The 25,655-nt window shown below is 39.2% G+C and overlaps 1 protein-coding gene across 1 annotated transcript in view; it reads right to left on the bottom strand.

Moving 5' to 3' along the window:
* Window positions 1–1,342: 1,342 nt before the first annotated feature.
* cspg4 (chondroitin sulfate proteoglycan 4) overlaps window positions 1,343–25,655 on the bottom strand; it is a 66,858-nt gene continuing 42,545 nt past the window's right edge. Inside the window, exons 4-11 of the mRNA XM_054620408.1 lie at window positions 24,184–24,372; window positions 23,727–24,002; window positions 20,504–20,680; window positions 11,720–11,918; window positions 11,313–11,444; window positions 9,757–9,917; window positions 7,448–7,631; window positions 1,343–6,262 (exon numbers count right to left, since the gene is read on the bottom strand). Coding sequence (XP_054476383.1) covers window positions 4,395–6,262; window positions 7,448–7,631; window positions 9,757–9,917; window positions 11,313–11,444; window positions 11,720–11,918; window positions 20,504–20,680; window positions 23,727–24,002; window positions 24,184–24,372 — 3,186 coding nt within the window. The 3' untranslated portion in view covers window positions 1,343–4,394. The remainder of the gene's footprint in view (window positions 6,263–7,447; window positions 7,632–9,756; window positions 9,918–11,312; window positions 11,445–11,719; window positions 11,919–20,503; window positions 20,681–23,726; window positions 24,003–24,183; window positions 24,373–25,655) is intronic.

Here is a 25,655-nt window from a genome sequence, read left to right as displayed (position 1 = left end):
ACCGGGAGAAAACAGGAGAGCAGGGAAATGTACAAAACTGAGAAAAACACTGAAAGCAAAGGCCATTCACTGGAAAGAATGACGGACGGAGAGATCCTTGAAAAGCAATGTTTCCTTGTTAAATGCTGTCGAATGGCTGCAAAAGCTGTTCTGGTTTCTTCAAGGGTATGTTTGCACCCCAACACCTCCTGGTGGTCAAAAGCACTCATAGCATCAATAGAGAGCAGACAACAAAAGGTTGACAGAAAAGATGTTTCCCTGGGAAAGATGCAGCACTTTAAATTATTTCTATAGTAAATAATTAAATAACATATAAAGTCCTGTGTCTTTCTCTGGGAAACTGTATTTTAATCTGTCTATTGTTACTAATTTCCTCTCGCTTTTACCTTGGGCCATTACTGTAAATAACATATTGAAGTAAAGACACATACATTATAATCAATTCAACAGCATGTATACAGTCATTATGTTGTGCTGAAAGGTAACACAGATGTGGGTTGAAAAAAGAATGCTTACAACACCAAGCTTTCCTTTGAATACACTTGTTCTGAAAGTAAATAAAATATGCTGTGTGCTACTCTTCACATGCTATTATAGTATCACTGCATGGGCGCGACATATAGAGTTTAAATTACCACAAACTAAAGGAAATATATGAAAATAAATGTTTTTTTTCAAGAAAGGCAGCCTTTTCTATTGTTTAAATTTTCTGGTGAAAAATGTGTAGGTAAATATTTCTTGTGCTTTTCAAAGCAAAACCACAGGCAGAAAAGCAACAAAGCAGAAGAAAACTAAAGAGCAAAAACATCTGTTTAGAAAAGCAAGAACATATGTTGTTTTTATTGTCAATAGGTTTGGTAAGAGGTAAACCAATCCAAACTCAGTGGCAAAAATCGCAAATGCCCCTCCAAAAGTCAAGCTCTGGAAACATCCAGTGACGCTGATAACAAACATGGGAGACTTTAAGTTACTATATGCACAGAACAATTATGAATTTTGCTTTGTTTAATAATATTTAAAATGTCATATTTAGTTTTAAACTTGTGAGGCAATGAAGACAGGCCAACACTGCAAGTTAAGTGCTCACTCCACTTTTAAAGACTCAAGACTCCAGCTTCTGAGTAAAATTAATAACAGTAATGTATAAATGAGGGTACAAAAAATTGACCCATTTCTCAGCCCTTTTTAGTAATAAAACATATTTGATCTTTGAAACATTTCTTAATTGGACAAAAAAGCAAATTAAGAAATGTCTAAAGATGAGCTTTGCTACTAGTACAACAAACTCACTGACTAAAAACAATTAACGCAAGTTTTGTTACAAGAACGTTTTTATTTCCATTAGTGCCGAGATGAAGCTCAGAGGCATTTTGCAGCAAAAGACAATTCTCTTATTCCATAATCTAAACATTGCTTTGTATTATCATTATTTTTAAAGGCACCTGTAGTTTACAGATTACAAATTAATCTCTGACAAAGTACATAACTTGAGTATGATTTGATGTATGGGGAGTGACAGAAATAATAAATAAGGAGAAATGAGGGGTGGTGATGAAACTCTGCCATGAACTCAGCCTTCGATAAGCAGACAGGAGAAGAGTGACGGGCACCTGAACAAACACACACAAACGTAAAAAAAGAGACAGACAAACATAGACAAAGGCATACTTTGCAGTTGATCAATCTAATTAAATGTGGTTACATGTACAAATCATGATATATATATATTTCGAGATGTTAATCAAGCCCAAAAGTCTTACTGAAAAAACAAATATTTACACATAAAACTGGTAAGATGTGGATGTGATCTCCTGGAGGAGAAACCAATATATTTATTTCAGCTATCTGTTAAAGATGTCACTGTAAATAGACAGTCTACTTAAACACATTACTTCCTGAGCTCTGTGCTGTCTGTAAAATCTCTACCCACATTTCCTGTTCTCAAAACACTACAAAAATATAAGTTCAATAGAAGAATACTGCAAAGAAACTATTCAATATTCAGTATATGACTAACAAAGAATAAGGTGTCATCGGTATACAGTTTGAGAAAAGAAATGTACAGCAAATAGTCAAACACCTTTTAGAAAACAAAATAGTTGAGTCTTTCTTTTCTTAAGTGGATTAAAAAAAACGTATCTGGTTTTCTCATTGTATACTTTCTACTTCACCTTAAGTACTTCACTCAACATTCAACAACCAGATAACCGTCACAGGTCAGAGTGACGATAAAGACGCCCCAACAGAAACAAAAAGAGACTGATTGACAGCAACACTAATCTTAGTTTCAACATACAAAAAAAGTCGAAAAAAAGGTAGAAAATCTCACAATTTCAATATATGACAGTTTGTATATTTAGCTTACATATGGAATGCTTAAAATAAAAAAAATAGCTGTGAAGATTTAAAAAGAAACTCTGTAAATATCTTTATTTTCCCCAACAATGTTAGCTAAACCATGGAGCATTTTATTCATTATCCCCCCTCCTAGCACCAACTAGCTTTTATAAATTCTTAATTGCAGACTTGGAAACTGGAAACATCCCAGTTGGAGATGACCTCAACCGTGCCTGTCAGCCAATACGGATGTTTTAAAGACCAACGCTACCAAAATAACCTCCTGCCTGTGGTCTACAAACTGTGTACTCTGTAGGTTTGCGGTCAGTGCTGTGCCAGTCCAGTGAATATTTACAAGCACTTTGGAAGCATGCAGAAATAATAACATATGACAGATGATGACATAACTCGGAGCTAAATTCAATCAAACCTGCGCAAGTTGTCGCAACAACTTTTTCATTTTAAACAGTTTTTATTATTAAGTTCTCCTCTTTCCACACAAAAGAATACTACTAAAATGTAAATCTGTGATGACGGTAAAGTAATAGTTTGACATTTTTTGTTATTTTGCTCTCTAACTGTGAGTTAGACAAGAAGAAAGTGTCATATGTGTCCGTTAAATATGAAGCTACAGCCTAGAGACAGTTAGCTGAGGATAGCAGAAGACAGACAGACAGCTAGCTTGTTTCAGCTAGCCTGGTTCAGGAAGTCACTGCGTCCAGCCAAGAAATACTCTGGCATATAACCCCACATAAAACCACAACTTCTGGTCTTCTTGTAAATAACATGTTGGTTAGAGAGCTTACGTTTTCACTCCCAACTCGCCTATTATGACAGCTTCATCAGTGGCCCTACGCGTCAAACTATGGCGCTCTTGGTACCCCTCTAGCGCCAGTTTTCCACATGTCAATTTCCTCTTTATTACATGCATACACTGTCCTTTCAAAATAAACTCCCGTTTTCATAGGAAACAACTTGGTTAAGTTTAGACCGCATGTTCACAGTTACAGAGATCAACCGATTATATTGATCAAAAAGCTTGGAACAGAATCAGTCCTATACATTTGCTGTTATAATATTGTGCTTATAGTAATCAACTTGTCTGCTTACAGTGTTCATTTTGGATATTTTCATACATGACATGTGGAAAAAAATGTAACTATTTAATTCTATATCTTTTTTGAACCTTCTCACTCTTTAACCAATGTAACCTGACTTTCTCATTCACTCCTGCTATAACTATGGCCACGTTAAGTCATAGTTCGATGCGTAGGGCGACTGACTGACTTTACCTTTGAATGGAACCAGCTTAGATGTTTCCCCCTTAGATTTAGCAAAGTTAACATCTCATTGCTGTAGCTTAGTATTTAACAGGCAAATATTGGAGTGGAATCAATCTTCTAATCTACAGTAACTCTCTGAAATAAAAGTGAATTCACGTATTTTCCAAAATGTTGTACTATTCCTTTAAACTGAATTTAGCCCTGAGAAACATAATACAATGGTACCTTAAAAGTATTGAAAAATAAAAGAGAAAATGCAAAGAGGCAGTTTTTCAACTTCTCGATAATACAGCATATATTTACCTCATCATCTATGTACAAGGCTTATCAACTTTTCTGATGAATGAAAAACTAAAATCAAAACATCACAAAGACTATAGCTCACCTATCCACTGAAATGAATAATATAGGCCTATGATATCATATGGAATACAATGACAGAGCACACCCACCATACTTTTTGCAAACACTTGGCATGTTTATGTCTTCATTTGTGCCCTTTGACAAGAGGAATGATAAAACTAAAATAAATAGACATGGCCTGAGCCTCCTTAGATAAGCAAGTGCCTCTTTCTTTGCCAATAAGTATTCAGTGTTTCATTGCCTGAGAATTTGTCCACAGTTATGTTGAGATAAGTAAATAACAAATGGTGTCAAAACATGATTTTCATTTGAACTGCTGTGGCAAGAGGTCTTTAATACTGAGAGGAATGATTTCAGGAGACTTCAAAACAATTGAGGAGCATCTCCCTCTGTGTCTTATCTCAAAATGTCTCAGACCCAATACTGGTTCTTTTTCAAGGCCGGGTTCGTTGTCCGACAGTGCTGCAACAACTCCGGGTCTGCGTCTTTGGAGTCCATGTTGGACATGGGGATGTTATTGGCTGGGTCAGTTTTGCGAAAGGTTTCCGCGCTGGCCACCTCCCCGTTTTTAGGCTTGGTTGCTGCGGTCTGGACGTTGTGCTTGCCTGTTTTGTTTTTACGGATCAGGTAGTAGGCCAAGATGGCTGCCAGCAATAAGAGGAGAAGAATTACCAGGATCGGTATGAGAATAGACCAGAAGTTGCTGCGCCGGTGAACATGTGTTTTCCCATGGGCGTTAGAGCCAGAAGATGTTGTTGTGGGGGCATCTCCATAAGGCCAGTCCATGTTGCCGCTCAATTTGGGGCTAGCTGAGGTGGAACGAGGCGACCCAGCACCAGGGAGGTCATTACTGTCCTTTGATGGGGCTTCTGAGGGAATCCTCAACAGAGTGACAGGGTAGACCCCAGAAGCATTGTAGGGGCCTGTCTGGAAGGAAAGCACACATTCTGCTGGAGGAACCCCATGGGCTTTGAGCAGGAAGCGGGCCTCGTCCTGACTGACACTACCTTGTGATCCAGGAGCGCTATTCAGGATTTCCATAGCTACTCGCCCCTCATCCAGTTCCTTCTGGCTGAATGTGTCAACTGGCTGACCTGCACCAGGACCTCCAGACCTCACAAAGCGAGCCCCGCGGGGCTGTTGGATGACTGTGAATGTTGGAGAGGTTCTGGTCTTGTTTGCCAGGGGAGTGGCATCCAGGAGCTTCCTGTCCAATTGGACAAGAGCACCTTGGGGTAAGAGAGGATCCTGAGCGATGTTGGCCAGAGGCTGGACCGTGATGTTGAGGACAGAGGAGACATTTGCAGCCCTGCTACGGGCCACAAATGCAACACTGTCTCGAGGTGAAGTGGACTTAACAAAGCGGACACTGACTCTTCCCTCTTTGATCTGTTTCTGGGTGAAGGCGGATGTAGGCTGCCGATCTACCATGACAGCTGCATACTTAGGTACACTTGTGATCTTGTAAAGGATGTCCTCCTCAACAGGGCCTCCAGTAGTGGCCTTCAACATCTCCTCAGTCACCAGGGTCTCATCATCGCCTTGCTTCACCTTGATCTCAGGAGCTTTGTCAAGGAACAAGGTGCGAGCAAGGACGCCGATGTGGAGCGTGTGTGGCTCTGTTTGGTGTTCTCCATCCGACACAATGAATTCCATAAATCCACCGGCAAGACTGCCATCGCTGAAGAAGCCCACCTGCCCACGATTCACCATCTCCTGTGTGAACCCAGAGATGGGGTCCATTGTGAGGGAGTCAACCAGATGACCGTTGCCAGGGGCCTTGGTAACTTTGAAGTGCACCTCATCTGGCGGGCTGTCCTCGTCTTGAGTGTTAAGATGCTTCTGAGTCAAAAGGGTCATGGAGCCTTGAAGAACCTCCAAGAGCATGTCTATAGTGACCAGTTCGGGGGAGTCAGAGCCGCGGCGTTTGATTGAGATGTTAAACATCTCCTCCAGGACCACAGATTCGGCAGGTGAGGCCAAATCCTGACCCTCAGACTTTAGACGGGCTCTGAAAGAGAAGCTGTCAGACGGGGCCCCCGAGTCATCATGGAAATACTCCAGCATTCCCTGGGTAACATCTTCTTGCATGAAGGATGGGGCATTACGGGGCAGGTCCTGGCCACCCAGGGTGATACGACCGTGGTCAGGGAAACGCTTGATCTCAAAAACCACATCCACATCGTCTCGCTCAACTTCAGGTAGAATAGCCAGAAGGTTGGAGGCATCAAGAATTGAATCATCAATGGCTTTCCTCTGGCCTTGCACAATTTCCAAACCTGAGCAGAAACAATGGAAAAAAACAACAATTGAGTTTTCAAATATACTTTCTCTTTAGTTTTGGCTTACTCCTGTCGATATTTAACAATAGAGCACAGTACATTTATGCTGCTGGCTCCTTAGGAAACACAGACAGAGCAGAGGGCGTATTGTTTAGGCAGTAAAAGAAAAAGCGGTGATAAGTCCCTTTATGACTTTGAACAATTCAGGCAATAACAGATGATTGTACAAAAAATAATTATCATCACAATACTAGTCTGCCTTTACAGCCTTGTTGCACTCTTGCAAACTATTGTAGTTAAAACTTTCCAACTTGTAGATTAAAGATTTTAAGACTGGCAAATGACACAGCCATGACCACAAGCTATATCAGGGAACACTAAAAGAAAAGGCTTTTGTAGAAAAGGCAAGAGCTTGGAATCGAAATACAAGATGGAAGCTTAGTGGTGGTGACGTGAAGTCATGCAACAGCAGTGTAGTTTGCTCATAGCCTTACGTTAGCTTTTTATTTCTGCCAATTGCATTTACGCTACTCAGAAATTGGTGTTAATTTGTGAAGATTATCTTGCTGAACTAAATGTGTAGCCTAATTAAAAACAACTTTTGTTTGCATAGAAGTTATTTTCTGCAATAATCCCCCAAAAAATCTGAATCTTTTTAGGGTCAAAATAAATAAAACTATAGAAATTGTAAATGATACTTCACCCAAACTGTAATGGGCAAAGGTAACAACAAACAAAGTATTAAAGATAATGTGTGCTCTGCCTATCAATTATGTATGAATAAATGTTAAATAAATAATAAGATACAGATCTGACATGTATGTTTAATAAACCATGGCTGCAGCTGGTGAAAACTGAATCTCCCCATTTTAACTCTACTGCTATTATTTAAGGTGGAGCCTACTAATGGTGCTTTACAGGCTTGGCCACTTATCTCTGCATTTAAATCTCTATAAATCGTTATACAATAAATAGAATTGTGTTAAAGCCATGCTGTATTTAAAGTCATGCAACCACTTTATTTGAGCTAAAATCAGTCTCTTCATTGTGTGTTTGGCGATTGTTTGTCCTTTCTGGAGTGTTTTATTTTTTGGCCAGATCTCCTTTGTGAATTAAATTGAAAAATAAATTGAAAAAAAAGTTAATTTACATATTTATTTAGATATTGATATTGTATTGTACCTTTGTTCTTCCATAGCTGTGAGGAGATGTTGCTGTGAGCAGCAAAGTAAGAGACAGTGATGGGCAGGATGTGACGGACATCAGGAGCTGGTTGGGATGACAGAGTTAGCTCTACGGAGTCCCTCACCACCCAAAAAGGCTCCGCAGGTATCTGGTGCTCATAGTAGACCACTCCTGACTCCAGCTGTGTGTCATAGGAAACAAAATCAGAAGATGATGAGATGTTCAAAACAAAAGTTTCACCTCATGGAGTGGAGAGTAAGCAAATCAGTTGATCATATAGGGAAAAAAAGATAAAATAAAATAAATACAACCATTTAACTCACTACTAAATCATCAACTAAAGGATTTTATTTATCAATATCAGCTTGATTTTTGACTACTTGTCAATCATTTTTTATTTGTTTCGACTTGAGTGATTTGGAAGACTAAGACACTTTAGTTAGAAAATGTTTTCTTGCCCTTTCTCCCTATGACGTTTGTAAGAGCCACAGTAAAATGGGAGCTCAAATGAGTGCAGCGGTGGTTTGGCTGGGCTGTACTGGGATCCGGGTTTGGTAACTGGAATGTGACGGCCTGTGTTTGCTCTCTGAGGTCACTCTGTGTCCTAAACTCAACTCTTCTCTTACAGACACACACCCACAAGCAAGCAAAGCATTCATGCATGCACACGCAAACGCAGCGCTGAATAAATAAAATCGTCAAATCATGTTTTCAGCTTGACGTAGTGTTAAAATGTCTGTCACGCTCGAAACAGAGCAGCTGGCAGGGAAAGAGTTTGTTCTCATGCTCATCCAAGCACAGTCAGATGTCAGCAATGGAAATCAGCCAGAGACGAGAACACACTGCCACCATGGCAGACAAACACTGGGCGTATATGGTGCATGTGCAGTGCTGCTACAAGATCAAGTTGTTTCGATTTATCTTTTTTAAACTTAATCCTGAAATTTGGTCATGCAATTTGAGTACACTGAAATAGAACTGCCTCTTTGCTTTACAGACAATAAGTAAAAAAAAAAATAAAAAAAAATTACAATTAAGGATTTTGTGAAAAACAATAGGTGTATACCATTAAAAACCTAAGGCCTTTAAGTATACTCCAGGGCTCAGGATACCTGGAATATTCTGTTCTTTTTCTTGCATGTAATCTGAATATTTCTACTTACTTTAAGGATACTTTGCTAAATGTGCTGGTAAAATAAATAAAATGTTGTAATAAATTGCCTGTGACCACAGTTACTATTTAAACTTTTTCCAACTCTGTCCACTACCTTCAGTAGTTTTGACAGAGAGATTTATTTATTTGACCTTAATGCAATTAAATGCAAGACTACAGTTGAGCAGTCTTAACATACATTAAAAATCACCATGGGTAAAAACTCAAAAAACTTTATTAGCATGGACGCACATGTAAGCTAATGCTGACCCTAAACATCTCAATGCCACAGTCAAATGCAACAATGCCCCCTGCTGGTGAAGAAGAGGAACATTTTGTTGCCTCATATACATATAGAACATGAACTGCAGTAATAGACAGTCTGTAGATGTTCAGTACAAAACTTAATTTAGGAAAACATTGTCTTATGGAAATCTACCACAGTGTATGTTAAACCAATAGTCACAAACACTAAACTGTCTGGTGTAGATTGAGTGAGCTTTAGAATCAATTTTATAGTATAGTATAGTTTCTACTGTAAAATAAAAGTCGATGCTGATAAAAAATTCTGAGCAGCTCTTTAAAAGTATTCAGACAAGTCAAGAGCTGCAACCACTGGAATTTAAATAACTTAATTTGCACCTCTAGGAGAGCGGTGAGATCTTCAGCACCAGTTTGTGCTGAAAGGAGGATTAACTGCACTTTTATGCATAAAAGTGGAATTATATCTTCTCATATGTCTGTCTGATGGTCTCTGCAGAAGAGAACGGGAGTGCCATGAACAGCTAAGAGTGCTTTATAAAAGAAACCTACCATTAATAGGATAGCTCAATCTGAAAGAGGAGAGGATTTATTTAACAAGAAGAAAATGAGTAATAGTTGCCCTAACAGAGCCGGCTTATGTAACAGATTATTAAAGAAACATTCCATCAAACTAGGCTTTTTCCTTTGCTCTTCCTGGCAATTCTATATTTTTTAATCTGTTTTAATGTTTTACTTTTTACCGTAACTAATTATTTATAATAATCATTAAAGGCAAATGTAGCCCATTCGTTTTATGAACGGTTCAGGGGAAATTGGTTAAATGTCTCCTAAAGGAAATATATTCAAGAAATACACACATTTAGCATTACACACGCACAAAAGTAATTACCTGTGTTTGTGAGAAGCGGGTAATTTCCTCATACTGGTTCCTGTCATTGGCCAGGATCAGTCTTCCCAAACGAGGTGGGCGGATAAGAGAGTAGCTTATCTCATTGCCATCCTCATTGGTCACAGCCCCCAGATTGGCACTCGTGATAGACTGCCTTGTTCCTGTGAAAACACACACACACACACACACACACACACACACACACACACACACACACACACACACACACACACACACACACACACACACACACACACACACACACACACATAGTCCTCTGAGTACTGTGGAAAATTGCCTCTTGGAAGTGTTGTTGAGCTTGTAAAATGAATCAGAGTCTAGAATTGCCCAAAACTTTAGCGTTTACGGTGATTCATGCACATTACTGTGCAGAAGAGTTTCCTTATGGCGAGAGTTTCATTCTGAAAATGATATGCTTTCAAAAAAATTGACAACTCGTCTCCTTTATCATTCGTAAAAGTAAAGTTTATTGAGAATAGAGGTTAAGGTTATTGTCTGTGCTGACACTTGTGCTCATGAAGTGTTTCACTTGTCAAATGTTTAATCTGGAGAATTTATGATTTCTTTTATCCACTCAAAAAGTATTTACTTGAGACAAAAAAATCTATCTTTGATGCATTGGAATATTTTAGATCAAGCCTCGACTGACCCGCTGGAAGTGTGTGAGGCTGTCTTGATCTACCTATGCCTGTACTTTCTTATTTTGTTGTGTTTATAGGAAGTTTTTTGGGCGTCAAATGCTATAAAATTTAAGCGACTAGGTGCCTTATTGTCAATGTGCTTCCAAGATGGAAGCTACGGAATTGGTGCAGTAAGCTTAAAAAAAACATAAAATAATTTGGAACTGGTGCGGATCTAGGGTTGGCTTTCCAACGCTGGTCACACACCGTTGAGGAGGGGTCATTTTTGAATGTTGTGTACAAAAATTCAAAGACAAATCCTACTCATTGTGCCCTTAAAGCAAGACTATGTCTTTTTTGTAAGATGCAAGAAGAAGACAATCATCCTTATTGATGAAATGGAATGATTGAAATGCACCCTTGTTGAATTCAAAACACTTCAGGTTTTCTAACCTTCCTTTGTCTGTTATGGAACGTAGCTTGTAGTGGCTCATTTTAGCATAGATACCATATAGCTAGTGTGTTTTCTGGCTTTTTGACTTCTACCTTTACATATCCTACTCGAACATTTTTAAATGTTTCCAGATATCTTTAAAATAACTGTCTGGAGAATCTTGAGAAAGCAAATTTGTTTATGTTTTTGTTATCTTCATGCCACATAAACAATTGTTGTGTTTTAGAAAAATCCTCCTAAAACATTGGACAAACTGAACATCATTTTAATTTCATTTTTCTCTTTGACCATGTTTTGTATGTCTGAAATAGACACAAACAAACTTCAATGATTAAAAAAGGACTTGTTATTATTTGCAGATATGATTGGGATGAACTATTGACCGCTCCAATCCTTCACAATCCCCCAATCACTGCTGTCTCCAGGGGCTTAAACTCTGAAGGATTTCTTTGACATCTTACCTGGAAATACCATGAGCTCCTCCTGCGTTACCATGGTGATGGTGAGAGGCCTGGCTGTGACAACAAATTGGTAGAGAGGAGATGTGTGCTCGCCGTCTGTCACTGTGAAACTGAAACCACCAGACTCCTCACCTGGAAGAGTTGAAGAGTTTGGAGGTGGTTTATACTGGTCATACTGGTCATTCCTCTTATATCTCAATTCATATTATAAAGCTTTTATTTGGCACAAGATAGGTACAAATACAGTTTACTCTCAGGTAAGTTTACTGTCTTGTGTGACTTCTTCTCAGACACTTGTGTAGAACATCATAAGTTAAAAAAACGATGTTGTAATACCAGCAGTCCAAGATAGACGCTGACTTATTTTCAATATACTTTTAAGAAAAGCATTTTTTTAGTGGCCTCACCCTCGTGAATGAAGATGACCTCCCCTTTGTTTATGTGAGCCTGTGTGAAATTTAGGATGCCCTCTTCGGGCGCCTCTTTCAACGCCACCATCCCACTGGTTGGCACCTCGACGTTGTAAACCAGTTCCTCTGCAGGAGTGTCGGCGTCCTCAGTGCTCAGCATGCTGGAGGTGATATCAGCTTCCTCTCCAGCAAGAACCTGAAGCACATCAAAGACAGAGAGAGAGGGAGAGAGAGAGAGTTAAAAACTGAGATGAAAAGACACCACATATTACCCAGTCTGAGTTATGTTTGGAGGAATGTAATTCAAAGTAATTTAAGGTTATACAAGGGGTCAGGAGTTTATTTGAAAATGATTAGAGATTGCTTTTTGTATAAAAGACAATATGATGCTGTATATTAATTAGTTATGTTTTTCTAAAGTAATTTGAGAAGAAACAGAAACAGACAATAGGAAACCAACCAAAAGGAAGAAAACAAATTATGAAATAAAAATAAAATAAGTACAAAAGCAGTCCTACAAACAGTCACCCCCAAAGAAACAGTTTCAAAGGTTAATTATTTCTCTTTGGCAGTCTAGACGCTCCTGTTATCAGAAGATGGAGCACAGCATCGCATGCTGAACGACTCTCCCTGGGTGGATGGGCTGTAATGGACTTCTAATGGTCGGCTGGCTGAAAGGAGCATTAATTGAAAGAAATGGGCCAGATCCCCAGAAAGACATTCTTAAATAGCTTGAATCAGCTGGGAGACTGAGCCGAGGGTGCCGTGCAGTAAGAGGCACATATCGATCCGGAAAGCCATTCGCCCTCTGATACCTCTCTCTTTCTCAAGACTCAGGATGAAGAGTGAGAAGCCTTCCGGCGGGAGGATGAGGAGAGTGGAAGATTCAGTCGAGGATTTAAAAGCTTTAGGTGTCAATCACCCAGAGCCGAGTTATATATAGAGATGAATTTATGCTATGTATGCCACGTACAAGCACTTATCATCCATGTATTTACTTATTGGTGCATTTTTTTAGTAAAGAGTTAAATAAGAAAGAGAACATAGATTAAGCATGAGAGCCAGAAACTTTATGTCAAAACAACCTGTGTAACAGCTGTGTTGCATTCTGGTCTACTGAGATTATTGCCCGTTGAGAAAAAAAGAAATACCTCTACCTCTTTTATGTAGATTTCTCTAAAGATTAATGTTGCTGCAAGAGTTAAGCTGCTTAAAAAACACAAACAATTTAAAAATGACGTTAAATTGTAGAAAATATTGCTGCTGTTTCTGCTGTTATCAAAGCTGTGCTACACCTTTGTGTGATGTCACATTGCCTACATATTCAGTCTCCATTAAAATACAACACCCAATAATAAAAGCAAGCCAGAATACATATCCTACATTAACTACAGCTATTTTCTTCTGTGATTTAGTGCTTTAGGGCGAGCTTTCAGTGGATAGTTATTGAGGTATTCCATTTTTGACCAAAGTGTTGGTCTGTAAAGACATCCCTCCTTTTTTCACACTTCCAAGGTGAGTTAAATTCTCTGAGACTTCATTCTTTATGTTCCGGAGTTGTTGTGAAACCAACACAATTGCTGTCTCTTTCAGTCCTCTGCGTCATCAGTGGTATTTTTAACCCATCTAGACTGCTTTAATACAACAAATGTGTATCATTTAGTTTCCCTGCTGCTCCTCCGATTCAGTTTGACACTCCATCAAAGATTTATCACCGCGACACAGCATCAACAGTTCAAAGCCATAATCCCCCGTAACACACTTTGTGTTTTTTGTTGCTGGTATATTGCGTCTTTGCTCCTTTCAAATGAGAAATGTTATGACTTGTTATGACTCTGCAAACAAATAGGGTTTGAGTTTAAGCGGAATTAACAGTACTGTTTGTGTTCATTGCAGAATTTCTGCTGAAGCGTGGTCTTGTATTGCGCCTGCAGAGATAATTGAAAGTAGCTTCTCCTTTCCTGTCTGAAAGTCTCTGAATTTCATTTGTGTCTACACTGAGTTTGCATAAAATAGACACATAAGTAACATAGACAATATGCAAACCACTCTGGTTGGATGTAGCAGTAAATCAGTCGCTTTGCTTTCCAGCTAAAAATAGATATTCAAATGTGACTATTTATAATATATAATGTGACAGGCAGGATGAGCACTGATTTACAGGTTAAAGTATGTCCAGACTTTAAAATTAACCGGACTAAATCTGTTTGAAAGGTACATTTTGAGACGCCCGAATTACCTGTTTCAGTTGTTCCATCATGATTTAAACACCCGTAAACAAATGTGTATTTAGCCTTGTTTCACACTGACTTTAGTCATTCACTGTAAATGCTTACTTGGCCGCCTTAGGTGCCAGGATGTGTAGAGCAGAGGTGCTGATGTTTGGAGGTAAGCAGCTAAATTTTGGATTATCAGCTTGGAGGGGATTCCAGGGGATTTTCTGTTTGCATTTGCAGACAGCAGGGACCCCAGCTGCAACCTCCTAAAGTCTATCACCTGTATCAAAAGAGTTTTTCTGGAATTTGTGAAAGATTGATACCAGATGTCAGCAGGTTCCACTGGGATTGCTGCAAACGAGACACCCGCAGAGACTTGTTACCTCTGGGGACAATAACCTTTCATGTGTCAGACACTTCCATGACAGAATGGGGGTAACCTGCGTGGTGGAGGTGGCGTTTTACCTTCACAGGAAGAGAATCACATCATCCTACTGGAAATGTTTGTTCTGCATCACTTAAAGCCACTGCTAGGTTAGAAGGATATTTTGTAGAACTGACAGCAGCATCATACCAGCCAGCATTAACAAACAGGGTAGCATTTTATCCACTCTGCTGTTGAAGCCTGCAGAGAACCTGTGATATCAGGCCTTGGAGAATCCCTTCCTGCTCGAGGCAGTTTACATCTCATAGAGCAGAAACTGATAGTTTGTCCGGGAGCACACCCGGGAGACTGAACCTAAACAATTCAGCTCGTTCTCATTTCCAGGGAGTCATATGTCGACACTTTGCTACGCCGATCGACGTCTGAAACCGACACACAAGGCACCCGTTAGTGTCTGTATGTGATGCAATGAACCCATCCGTCACATTATTAGACGATCGGAAAAAGTGATGACATAGTATAAAGAATGAAAAAACGACACAGAGTAGATTGGAGGGAAGGGGATGTGTCAAACAAACACAGGACTTTCATGCAGGAGACCATTGTTTGTGTCCCAAAGTTACGTTTTTTTTTATGATGCATTTTCCGTACTTATGTAACATTGTTTACTTTTTACTTAGTCCACCTTCTTATTTTAAAGCCCAACCATGATGTTTTTCCTTAACCTACCTAAGTGGTTTTGTTGGCAAATCCTAAGTCAGAGTTTTTGTTAACGTCAACCATGTGATGACTTTAACCGTGCGCTGGGCTACCCATTGCATTCGAAAGCGATGCCAAGGGATGCGACAAAGCGTCAGTAAGTGACGAATTGAAATGAGAATGTATTAAACAACTGGAGCCAAATCTGGACTCAGCTATGGGCGGAAGTGAATCTGTTTTCCTTAAGGCAGGACACCCACTATTGCACCATAAGCGAAACAGATGCTTTGCCTTCCCTCCTGTTTTATCCCCCTCCTTATAGAGAGAGACGCGAGGACGCGATATGATATGCAGAGATGACTTAGCTGATAACTGCGCCACCCACCTGGCCAATTTATCAACATTAAGGAGCATCCCTCTCCCACCACACAGAGCAGGAGCTGTAGAAGACTGAGGGTAGGAACAATCTCCTTTCAAGAGGCAACAGAAAACATGGTCTTCATTGCTCCTATAACACCACAGCGTCAAGAAAAAAGCTTCTAGTCAGCTTTACCATGGTTTAAATTTAAAAAAATCGCAGATTCCTGGAAGAGAGTAAGTAAAAAAAATGGCTGAAAAGCAGCTTGTTGCTCTTACATCCGGTTAACAGATTCAAGCCTGCTTCCTTTGCCAACACTCAGCATCCATGTTGGGAGTAGTTGGGTGTGGTCAGAAGTGTGCTCTGTAGCAACTGTAACCACTTCCAGCCGTGATGTCATATGACTCTGAAGAACACCTGTACATCACTGCCGGAAGGTGAAAAGTCAAACCGTTGAAGGTCAGAAAAAACAAGATTCTCAGGGGGCGTTACAGTAAGTTACTCTTTATGTAATATTAAGGGAATGCAGCAAATTGTTCCGGATATATGAAATGAAAAAGCATTTTCCGGGTCAGCACTTATAAGCCCCAACAAGTTCTGAGCATGTACTTCGAGCACAAAAGGAACTCTGACTCTCCATCTGGTGAGAAATGTGAGGTATAAATAGCAGCTCCGGAGAAGTTCTCAATCTAATTCTAATGAACAGAATCCAATACCCTTCTCTTCTTCTTTCTTAATATAAAGGAACGGTCTGTCTGGAACAGGCATTTTCAACAGCAGTTAATGACTTCATTTTCTGGAGACTGCACAATAGGCTAAATCAGAGAGACATACGTTTAGAATTTTTCTGTTTAGAGCACGTCGCAACTGACATCTATTTCAATCTTTGAATTGTTTTTGTGCAGATCATTTGTCAATTATTAATTTACATTCAATCTAAAGGCAAATAAATATAAATACCTGCAGAGTTACATTATAAGTTCTTTATCAGTTGTTATTATAAATGACAATGCATTTAAAAATCAACTATGCATTTTTTTAAACAAAAGACAGGATGAATATGTCTGAGTAGCTGAGAGTTATTTTTGACACAAATGATTACACTTGCTTGTGATGTTCATGCTGAGAATGATAATAATCACCATGTAGGCAACACTGATTACCTATTGTGCTGAAATGCAACTTTCAATGGAAGAAATAGAAAAACTTGGTTGAAGGACATTAAGTTCTGTATTCATTGAGCCAATCAACACTGATACTGACAGTGTGCTCCCTACTGGGAATTTAGTATTGTGCTTTTTCTGTTCCATGGTGGTTGTTCATTTTCGTTTTGTTTCTTAGATTGGTGTTTTATTGTATCAGCTTTTAAGAAGGTGTTTTGATACAACTGATCTTTTGTCTCTGTAACCTGCTCAGCACTACACCCAGGGATTACAGATGAAAATGAGCTTTTAGCAATATCTGGTTCAATACATTTACAGAATTTACAAAATAGTTCCAAAACAGAAAGCACAGTTTACAGCCTTCTCGATTTATAAAAACGTTTCAATATTCTATTTTCATTAAATTAGGTCACATCCCTAGTTTCAAGTATCTGCCATGCCCACAAATTCTTATTCCTTTTTTTTTTTTTTTACACTGCAAAACCCAATCCCTGACACTAGATGGACCCAACAGCCTGCTCTACACTCCAGCGAGGCACCAGGCAATCTAGGGCAGCTAATCTGAAAATGGCCCTGCAAATTGATGGTTTATATAACAATCAATGCACTTAGCACCTAGGAGGATGGGCTGCAAATTCAATTTGATTGGACACAATGGCTGATATTTCATTTGGAGTCAGTAATGAAGAATCTGCCATAGGCGAATGACTTAGTTGGCTGATGACTCAACAGGATACCACCATCTTTTAAATGTTGGAGACTCTGAGGGGCGCCAGATGTCTGAAGCGGTGTCCCACGCTGCCTGGGCATCCGGAAATATTGGCTGATTTGGAAGTACAGGGGGACACCGGAGTGTTTTCTAACTCTATACTGGGGAGTGGTGAAGTAAAGGCAACAACAAAGACAGATGATAGTTTATCAATGGAGCTATATAATTCTGCAAAAATGTGAGAGACTTGAGGAGAGCAGGCAATACATAGATAGATAGATAGATAGATAGATAGATAGATAGATAGATAGATAGATAGATAGATAGATAGATAGATAGATAGATAGATAGATAGATAGATAGATAGATAGACTGAGCCAGCTATTTTGCGCAACTAGCGCAATTCTTTTAAGACACAAAGTCAAGCAGAACCAGACAACCAGACGGAGACGAGTGTAAACCCTAATGGAGACCAGCTGCATCCTATAGACCGGGCCAACTGGGATCAACGGTGAGCTTGAACAGAGCCCGATCACGGCCGTGTTCGTCATCATGTCTGATCATCTGCTGGAGAGGTCACTACAGACACACTCACACACGCACACTTCCTGCTTTAAATCAAGCCAAGTGCCGCTCGCTGGTCCAGCCCTGGCTCTGTGTGTGCGGGGAGACGTCCACATATCATTATGTTACATTCTGCAGCCGCAGCAGAGGAGGCGCAGGGATTGGATGCACTCTGCCAGAAAGCCGTGGTCTCGTCGACCATCCTGGTTTTCCAAAAATACAGGTTGCCAGGGAGACGCGGAGCCGCAGGCAGAGCAGGGAGGGCTGAATGACACAGTTGGTTTCCAGCTCTGTGAGCTGATTACTGCTGGCTTTTTCCAACTGCCTGCCTACTATTACAGTAGAATCTACTTAATTGATCCTTCAAAACTTTTTCATCTCTCCCGGCTTAGTTAGTTAGAAAGCTTGTCCCAAACACACTCTAAAACTACTGTATATGAGAATAAATAAAGATGGTATTAAATGAACATCTTTCTATGTGCATCAAACGGTAATTGTTGTGGTGAAATTATATACGAATGGTGTGTTATTAGTTAGAGAGGAAATATATGTGAGATCTATCCACAATGGAGGAAATGTAACAGTGCAGTGGGACACAGTCCAACACTTGAAAGCTATTGGAAATCAAAATGATGACTGTAAACTCTTACTTTTTATTACGTAAAGGGGTTACTTTCACGTAACTTATTATTTTGGATACATTCGAAGTCTCTTTAATGTATTATTTTCTCTGTAATTCCACTTTTGGGGTATGATAGATTGAGCATTTTGATAGAGCTTTCAGTGTGGACTTGTTTTGAGATGTTTATCACCCTGCGTGTGTCGGATGGTTAACCACTCCTGTCACCAGTCATCGACCCTTTGATATAGAGTGTGGCTTCCACTTTTAAACTGACAGATCCAACAAGGGATGAAACGTTGTCTATTTCAGTGAACATGCGGATTGGAGGCTAAAAGTCATCAGAATGAACTCATCTATTAATTCCAACATACTTTTAAATCAAAGGTGCGCCATAGTTTTCCTTGCAAGCCAATTAGAGGAGACTAGGCTTTTTTGGGAGGGGGGGCCTTAAAGAGACAGGCGCTAAAAACAGAGCGTTTCAGACCGAGGGTGGATACAGAGATATTCAGACAGATGGTATAAGAAACATGATGTGTTTTTTGAATATTAAAGCATTTAAACATGCTCAATAAGCAACCCAAAGCACAATGATGAACCTGAAAATGAGAACGATATTTCCCCTTTAAAAGCTGATTTTAAATAAACATGATAAGACTATGGTAAGACTATGGTAATTAGGGAAAGGCAATATTTAAAATCTGATTGTGTACTCCCATTGTGTAAATTAATACTCTCCAGTTAGAGTGGTACAAAGTTATATTGTATAAAAAGACAACCATAAATCAGAAGATATTACCTAAAACAGACTGAAATATGTTTCCAAATCAGAAATAGCTTATTTTAAAACCTCATTATTTTATAAATTTTGAAAGTATGGAAGTTTTATTATTTCAGATACAGGAATAATTAAAGGTAATTTATATTAATACTAAAGTGCAAACTGAGATATAAGCAAATTTGAGACTGCATTTTATTGCATACAGATGCTGTATAAAACTGCATCCAGTAGTGAATCACTGTCCTCTTTGGTAGGACTCTTTGGTACGTGATTCATTTGCAACATTTTGGAGCAGACAAGCTGAGAATATGCTAATTCACTTATACTTTATGGCTGTTTATAAAAAAACAAATATGCTGTGGAGGCCACTGCTGAACTGATGCAGCGTGCGTCATCCTCTGTGAGGTCAGTAGCCTTCAGCGTCTAAGTAAAAATTCACTGCATGCGTTGTACTTGCAGCATGAAGTGACTTTAATTCTCACTTCATACAGGATTCATGACAGTGGACTATAACTGCAGTTCAAGTTCATTCAGAGTTCAGAGTTCATTCATTCTTAAAACCATGATTTTATATTGTTTTGAGCTTCTAATGGAAGATGTTCCTTTTGTACATCTTGGGATTCTAAATTAGCAGTAATAAACTAAATGCATACATTTTGTCAGATAATCAAACTAAAGCAGTAAAGCTTATAACACTATAAGTTAGTCTTTTTTTAAATAAATCGACCTCTTTTCAACAAGTCAGAATCTTATTTACCATTATAAAACATTTATCTGCCTTTCTTTCATATTTTGTGTGTCTTGGGCATTGAACAAATCATGCAAAGTCTGCAGCAGGTGGGAACACCTACAGCCTGTCAATCACATGCACGTTGGACTAGTTCTTCTTTCAGGCATTTTGCAGGAGAAAAAGAAAAACACATCATAGAGGAGAAATATAAGCAAAAATAAGCAAAAGGTAACGTGAAATAAACTTGAACTGACATGAACCTGTAGGGAAGCAAGTTATTTTCTCCACACTTTCCTCTTCTTAGTATAAAATACTCCCTTGTTTAGAAAGGTCGCAATAAAAAGTTTGTTCTTTCCTTCCCTCAAACAAAGTGACGCTTGTGGTCAGCTTGAATTCTCATCAGTTTAAATGTGCTAAAGGGAAAATAAAAAGGTATCCCACAAACTGAAAGTTTACTTTTTACAAGATTTTCCAACAGCAGCAACGTTTACCGTAGAGTATGTTGGAGGACAGCTGAAAGTATCAGCAAATGCACTTTTCAAAGAGCAAAACATTACCTCCAGTCCTGTGTTGCGTGTCAGTTTTGGCGGCTCGTCGTTGACTGGTATGACAGTCACCGAGATGGTGACGGGGAGGCTCCGCCGGTCAATATCATAAGCCGTGGCAGAGAGTGTAAAACTGTCCTCCGTGCTCTCGGTGCTGTCATGCATGTAGTAGACGCGTCCAAGTTTTAGCTGGGGAAGACACAAAAAGGAACCAGTTGTCACTCAATTCTAAATCAGACCTGAATGGTAGGAAACATCATGAAATAGGGAGAGGCTGGATGGGCCTAAGAGGTGGAATACAATTTTACAGAGTGAATCTAATTATTTCAGCTGTGGTTTGGAGACTACAACTTTTATAAACATTTTAAACAGAAAAGTAACACAATATCCTTTGTTGCCCTAAACAGATAATATATGTTTTTAAAGTTTTGAGATAAAGGCTATAATCAGGTCTTAAAGTCTGGCAGCAGCACATGAACAAGGAGAATCTAACATGTGGGACAAGACCTTGAGGGGAAACCAGATGCACAAAAGAATCAGTCATCCTGTGTCAAGTGAGCTAGACGGAAAACAGCACCTGCGGCCGAGCCAAGCCGACTCTGTTGACTTTCTGCATACAGAAGAGGGAATCTAAGCCCCTGGCACCCTGAGTTCTTGTTTCTCAGTCCTGTAGTCCAATCTGGATCAAATAAGTGACAGTTTAATCTGACAAATTTACAGAGACTCCGGATCCTCCTCTGCGAAGAGGACAGTTGGAACCTTGTCTTGACAAAAGCCAGTAAAGCCGCTGTGAATTTGAGGACCCGCTTCAGAGAGCAGGAAGTGCCAAATGGATCCCATATGACGGGCATCCTTCTGGAATAACAACCCCCATCATCATTACTGATCGGGGTAAAGTCAGCGAGACAATCAGTCTGCTTGCTGGGACAATAAACAGTGGCTGGGTGTTGGACATGTGGCCTTCAGATTTACTAAGAGAGAGACTGACGCAGGTGTTTTTAAATCAAATCAAAATTATTTGATTTGATTTAAAAATATCTTTGTTTCTACTGTATTTTGGAAAGTGAGTAATATAAACCGTAGAGGACCTCAAAACATTTTGTAACAAAGTTGCTTTTGTTGACTTTAATAGGTTTCCACAGATTGAGGACCTAATTGGGACCCGATGGAGAGCTGAACCTGATTAAATCCAAGGTGTATCTGAGCAAAGTGTTTCAGATTGCCTATATTTCCTTAAGTTGGATCCCACTCAACTTTGCATATGTTACTGAATGTGTTCATGACTTGATTGTTCAAAGTAGGAGTAAATCATAGTCATAGCCTTGGGATAGAAAAAGGCCTTACATTGTCTGAGACTGATTCTATTCTAATGGGAAACATGTGGGCCACATGGAACATACAGTAGAGTGACTTACATTCATGTGGTTGGTGTTCATGTTGACACTCTCCAACACACTCAGTTTTTCTCAATACACAGCAACGATGTTACTTTGCACTTAAAAAACAACAGTGAACTACCTAAGCTAGTGACTTTATCGCAAAATGACAACACACATCAGTTAGTCCCGTGTCCAATCAGCATTAAACATAGGGGGGGAGGGGAAACCTTGAACACAAAAAAGCACACACATCCAACTTCAATTTAGAAACTATTACGGTCTGGTTAAAATGCTGCACTGACTTCAATGTGGTTCTCATTTGGGAGACCAGACTGTTTGATTCTCTGTGTATAACAGTAAAAGAACACAGAAAAACACGTAGAGCGAACATAAAAAAGCAGTGTAAAGTAAAGCTTCTTTTTCTCTGTGACATTTCCGCAGTGGCATATGATATCTATGTTCATTTTAGCCTCTCCGCTGCCAATGTAACCGTTGCTACGCACTAGATCCATTTGAGTTGCACACTGGGATCTTTGAGAGACAGTATGAGTGAGTCTGGCAGTAGCAAAGCGCGGGACGCTAGTGTGCACTCACACATTATTATAGGAATATACTGGGCCAGTTTACTTTGGCTTCAGGCGGTCCAAAGGCATCGTCAGTTTTTCCACAATGCTTCAGTAGAGAGGAGTAGAGGGAGACCTGGGCAAGATGCAGGAGCTATAAGACATGTGTCTAACTAGCTCCAGTAAACTATGTGGTCCATTCAGAATGCATGAGGGTTATTTTTCAGTGGGAACTATACTGATGCATTCTTAATATTTTCCTAAAGCTGGGGCCTCCAAACCACACGAGAGAGACCAGATAGCTGTGCTGCAGCAGCTCCCTCGTCTTTCTGTCTGGTACAACACAACAAATCCAAGACAGCACTGAGAAGGAACCGGGGAGAAGTTTAATGGTGAAGCCTTAGTGTGGTAATCCTGCTGAACAGACATCGTGATCTCGTCTTGACAGGAAGATCAAATACTCCCTGGAATTATTTAGGCAGGATGAAGTAGGGATTATTGTTTTTTTTGGGGTGTTCTGGGAAATTTTTGGTTCCAGACTGACAAATATATAAGAATCTATATTCATGTTTTCACAATCCATATCCTTTGAGGAAATGGTTAATCAAATCTACTAAATCCTTTAAAATTTGCACTGGAGGCAAAGCATGTGGTACACATATGCCAACCATTTGGTGAAACCAACCATTAGGTGAAACCAACCATTTGGTAAATAAAAAGCCCTGCATTTTATTTTACATGCTTCCACCCATAGGCTGGGCAAAAAAAATGGCTGAATTTAGCACGAAACTTTGAAAACAGCAAGAAACCAAAATGTTCAATTTCAAAAGGTTTAAGATGATTATATATCCATAGGTATTGCTAAAGTAATTTCTGATGATGCTGGTATGTCAGAATTATCCCCGGCATGTATGCAAATTGAATGGATTTATGTAAAATGATACTTGCATGCACAAGAATATAGTACTTCAAAATATTGCTTAAAAAGAGAAGAGCTGGATCATTAGGGAAATAGCCGATGACCTTCCTCATTATAGCGGTTAATCAAACCACTAACATATCAGTAGCATGGAGTGCTACCATATTGGCGAGCAATGAAACTTAATTGATTGTTGATTAAAAAAACTTTGAGACTTGATCATAGCGAAGTGATCATACAGAAGTTTAAACCAAAGGTGCAAGAAAAATTATAGTATTGTTTGAATAATTTAGTGATCATTGTTGATATTTTTTTTGTTGAAATATGTATCTGAAGTCCTAATTTCTCTGTTTCCTCATCATCTCATTACGTACCTCATCCCATGAGAAGTAGGTGATTTCGTCTCCATCCAGGAAACGGATCTCCCCGTGCTGCGGTGCCTCTTCCACAACAAAGTCGATGTTTTCTGAGGTGTAGAAGGGGTGTGAGATGTTAACAATCTCTGCGTCAATTGCCCTATTGAGGCCTTCCTTCAATGTAAAGTTGAAGGTCTGGATGGGAATGAGCCGGGGCACGATGTTCACAGAGATCTGCAGGTCCTCCACGGTATTAAAACCATTGCTGACATCAACTTTGAAAGCGTCATTGCCCTGAAAGAGATGGATGTTCAAATAAGTTATTGATATACTAAAAATAGACCTTGTGCCTTAGATTCATCAGAGGCTGTGGTTGTTTTTTGTCTGATTTTATTATCAGTGTGAATATGAAAAAGAAGAAGCTGCCACTTCTGATTTACTACAATGCAGCAGAATAAATGAAATGACAATAAACCTGGATGGATGCAGACACATAGAGAATGCGTCCCTGATCAATGTCCTCCTGAGTGAAGGAGTGAATGTAGTTGAGGACAGGCGAGGCTGTGCTGTCCGAGCTGTTTGTCAGTTTGACCACGTGGCCGAGACGAGGAGGCTCTTTAATGGTGAACACCATTTCTGTAGGAAGAATATCAGCTTGGTCCACCTAAAAGGCAAAGATACATACTGTTAATTAATTATCTCACGTCTAAATATTTCATGTCTTTTTTTTGTAGTGATCTGTGTGTTGTGCAATGATAACGTTTTCTGGCCAAAAAAGTTGGAAAAACAAATCAACAAATAAAACAAAAGTTATTATTTGGCGTTGGTGTCTCAAATAGACATCTGGAGTTGGATGCCTATTCTTATTTCCTATTACAGGAACAGTATTTTAAGTTAATATTAGTGTACTACATTCATTTGTTGTATAATACTTATCAATATAGGCAACTGTCAACTAAAGTGCAGTTTACACCTGATGGTACAATTATAATAGAAGTATAATCTTATAGTATCCAATTAGAACACTGTGACTCTATAAAACTTTAAAAAAGACATATTTTGACATTTGGTAATATTTAAAGTCATGCTGGAGATTTACAGGCAGGCAGATTTATGGTCATCCCACTGAGAAGGTTATAATAAACTCTCTGGAGCCTGAAGCCGGGGAATGTTTAACAGCCATGCTTGCATTTCGGAAGATCTTTCCATTTCATAGTAAGGACATACATTGGGAAAGTTTGCGGAAGCCAAGTCAATATTTCCCCGTCGTAAAGGCCATTCTGTCAAGGATTTGTTCAATACATATTTCAGGAGTATGTGTACTAGGTGTCTAGGTTCTTCCCCAGCCAATTCTGCAGATTTAAAATGTGTGCACTTTGGTGAAATGAAAGTTTTAAAGAAAGAACTCAAGATATATATATAAAGAGAATTTCTTATGAATGGGGCCCAAATTTAAACTTCATTAATTGCATTCAAGATGAAGTGCGGGCAGGCTCATCTTATAAATTACAGTGGGCTTCAGGAAGCTCCTCAGGGGATACTTTGTGCTGCTCTGTTTCCACACTTAATAGACTGTAATTTAGTACATAAACTAGATTAAAAGCAGCAACTGCACAGTCATATTTAGCCCTGCTTTCATGTGGTTAGAATGTAGATTAAAGACAGGGTTACAAAACAGGGCAGAATGCTTGCATGAGTCATGTGAAAGATCTATTTCACACAGCGAAAAAAACCAAAAAAAACCAAACAAAGACAATCTGTCACATAATCACTGCCAAGTTGTATAAATATTAAATGCTGTCTTGATGAATAAAAACAAATGTGTGCTTTATAGATTAAATGTCATCCAAGCAAATTAATAATACATTTGTGTTCTGACACTCTCAAGCACATATAAAAATCTTCCAGTTGAGTGAAAACAAATCAGTATTGCTCAACATACTGTAA

This window comes from Anoplopoma fimbria, chromosome 19 (genome assembly GCF_027596085.1).
Source record: "Anoplopoma fimbria isolate UVic2021 breed Golden Eagle Sablefish chromosome 19, Afim_UVic_2022, whole genome shotgun sequence".
Lineage (NCBI taxonomy): Eukaryota > Metazoa > Chordata > Actinopteri > Perciformes > Anoplopomatidae > Anoplopoma > Anoplopoma fimbria.
Note: the sequence above shows the minus strand (reverse complement) of the source record. Positions and strands in the feature narration are given on the sequence as shown.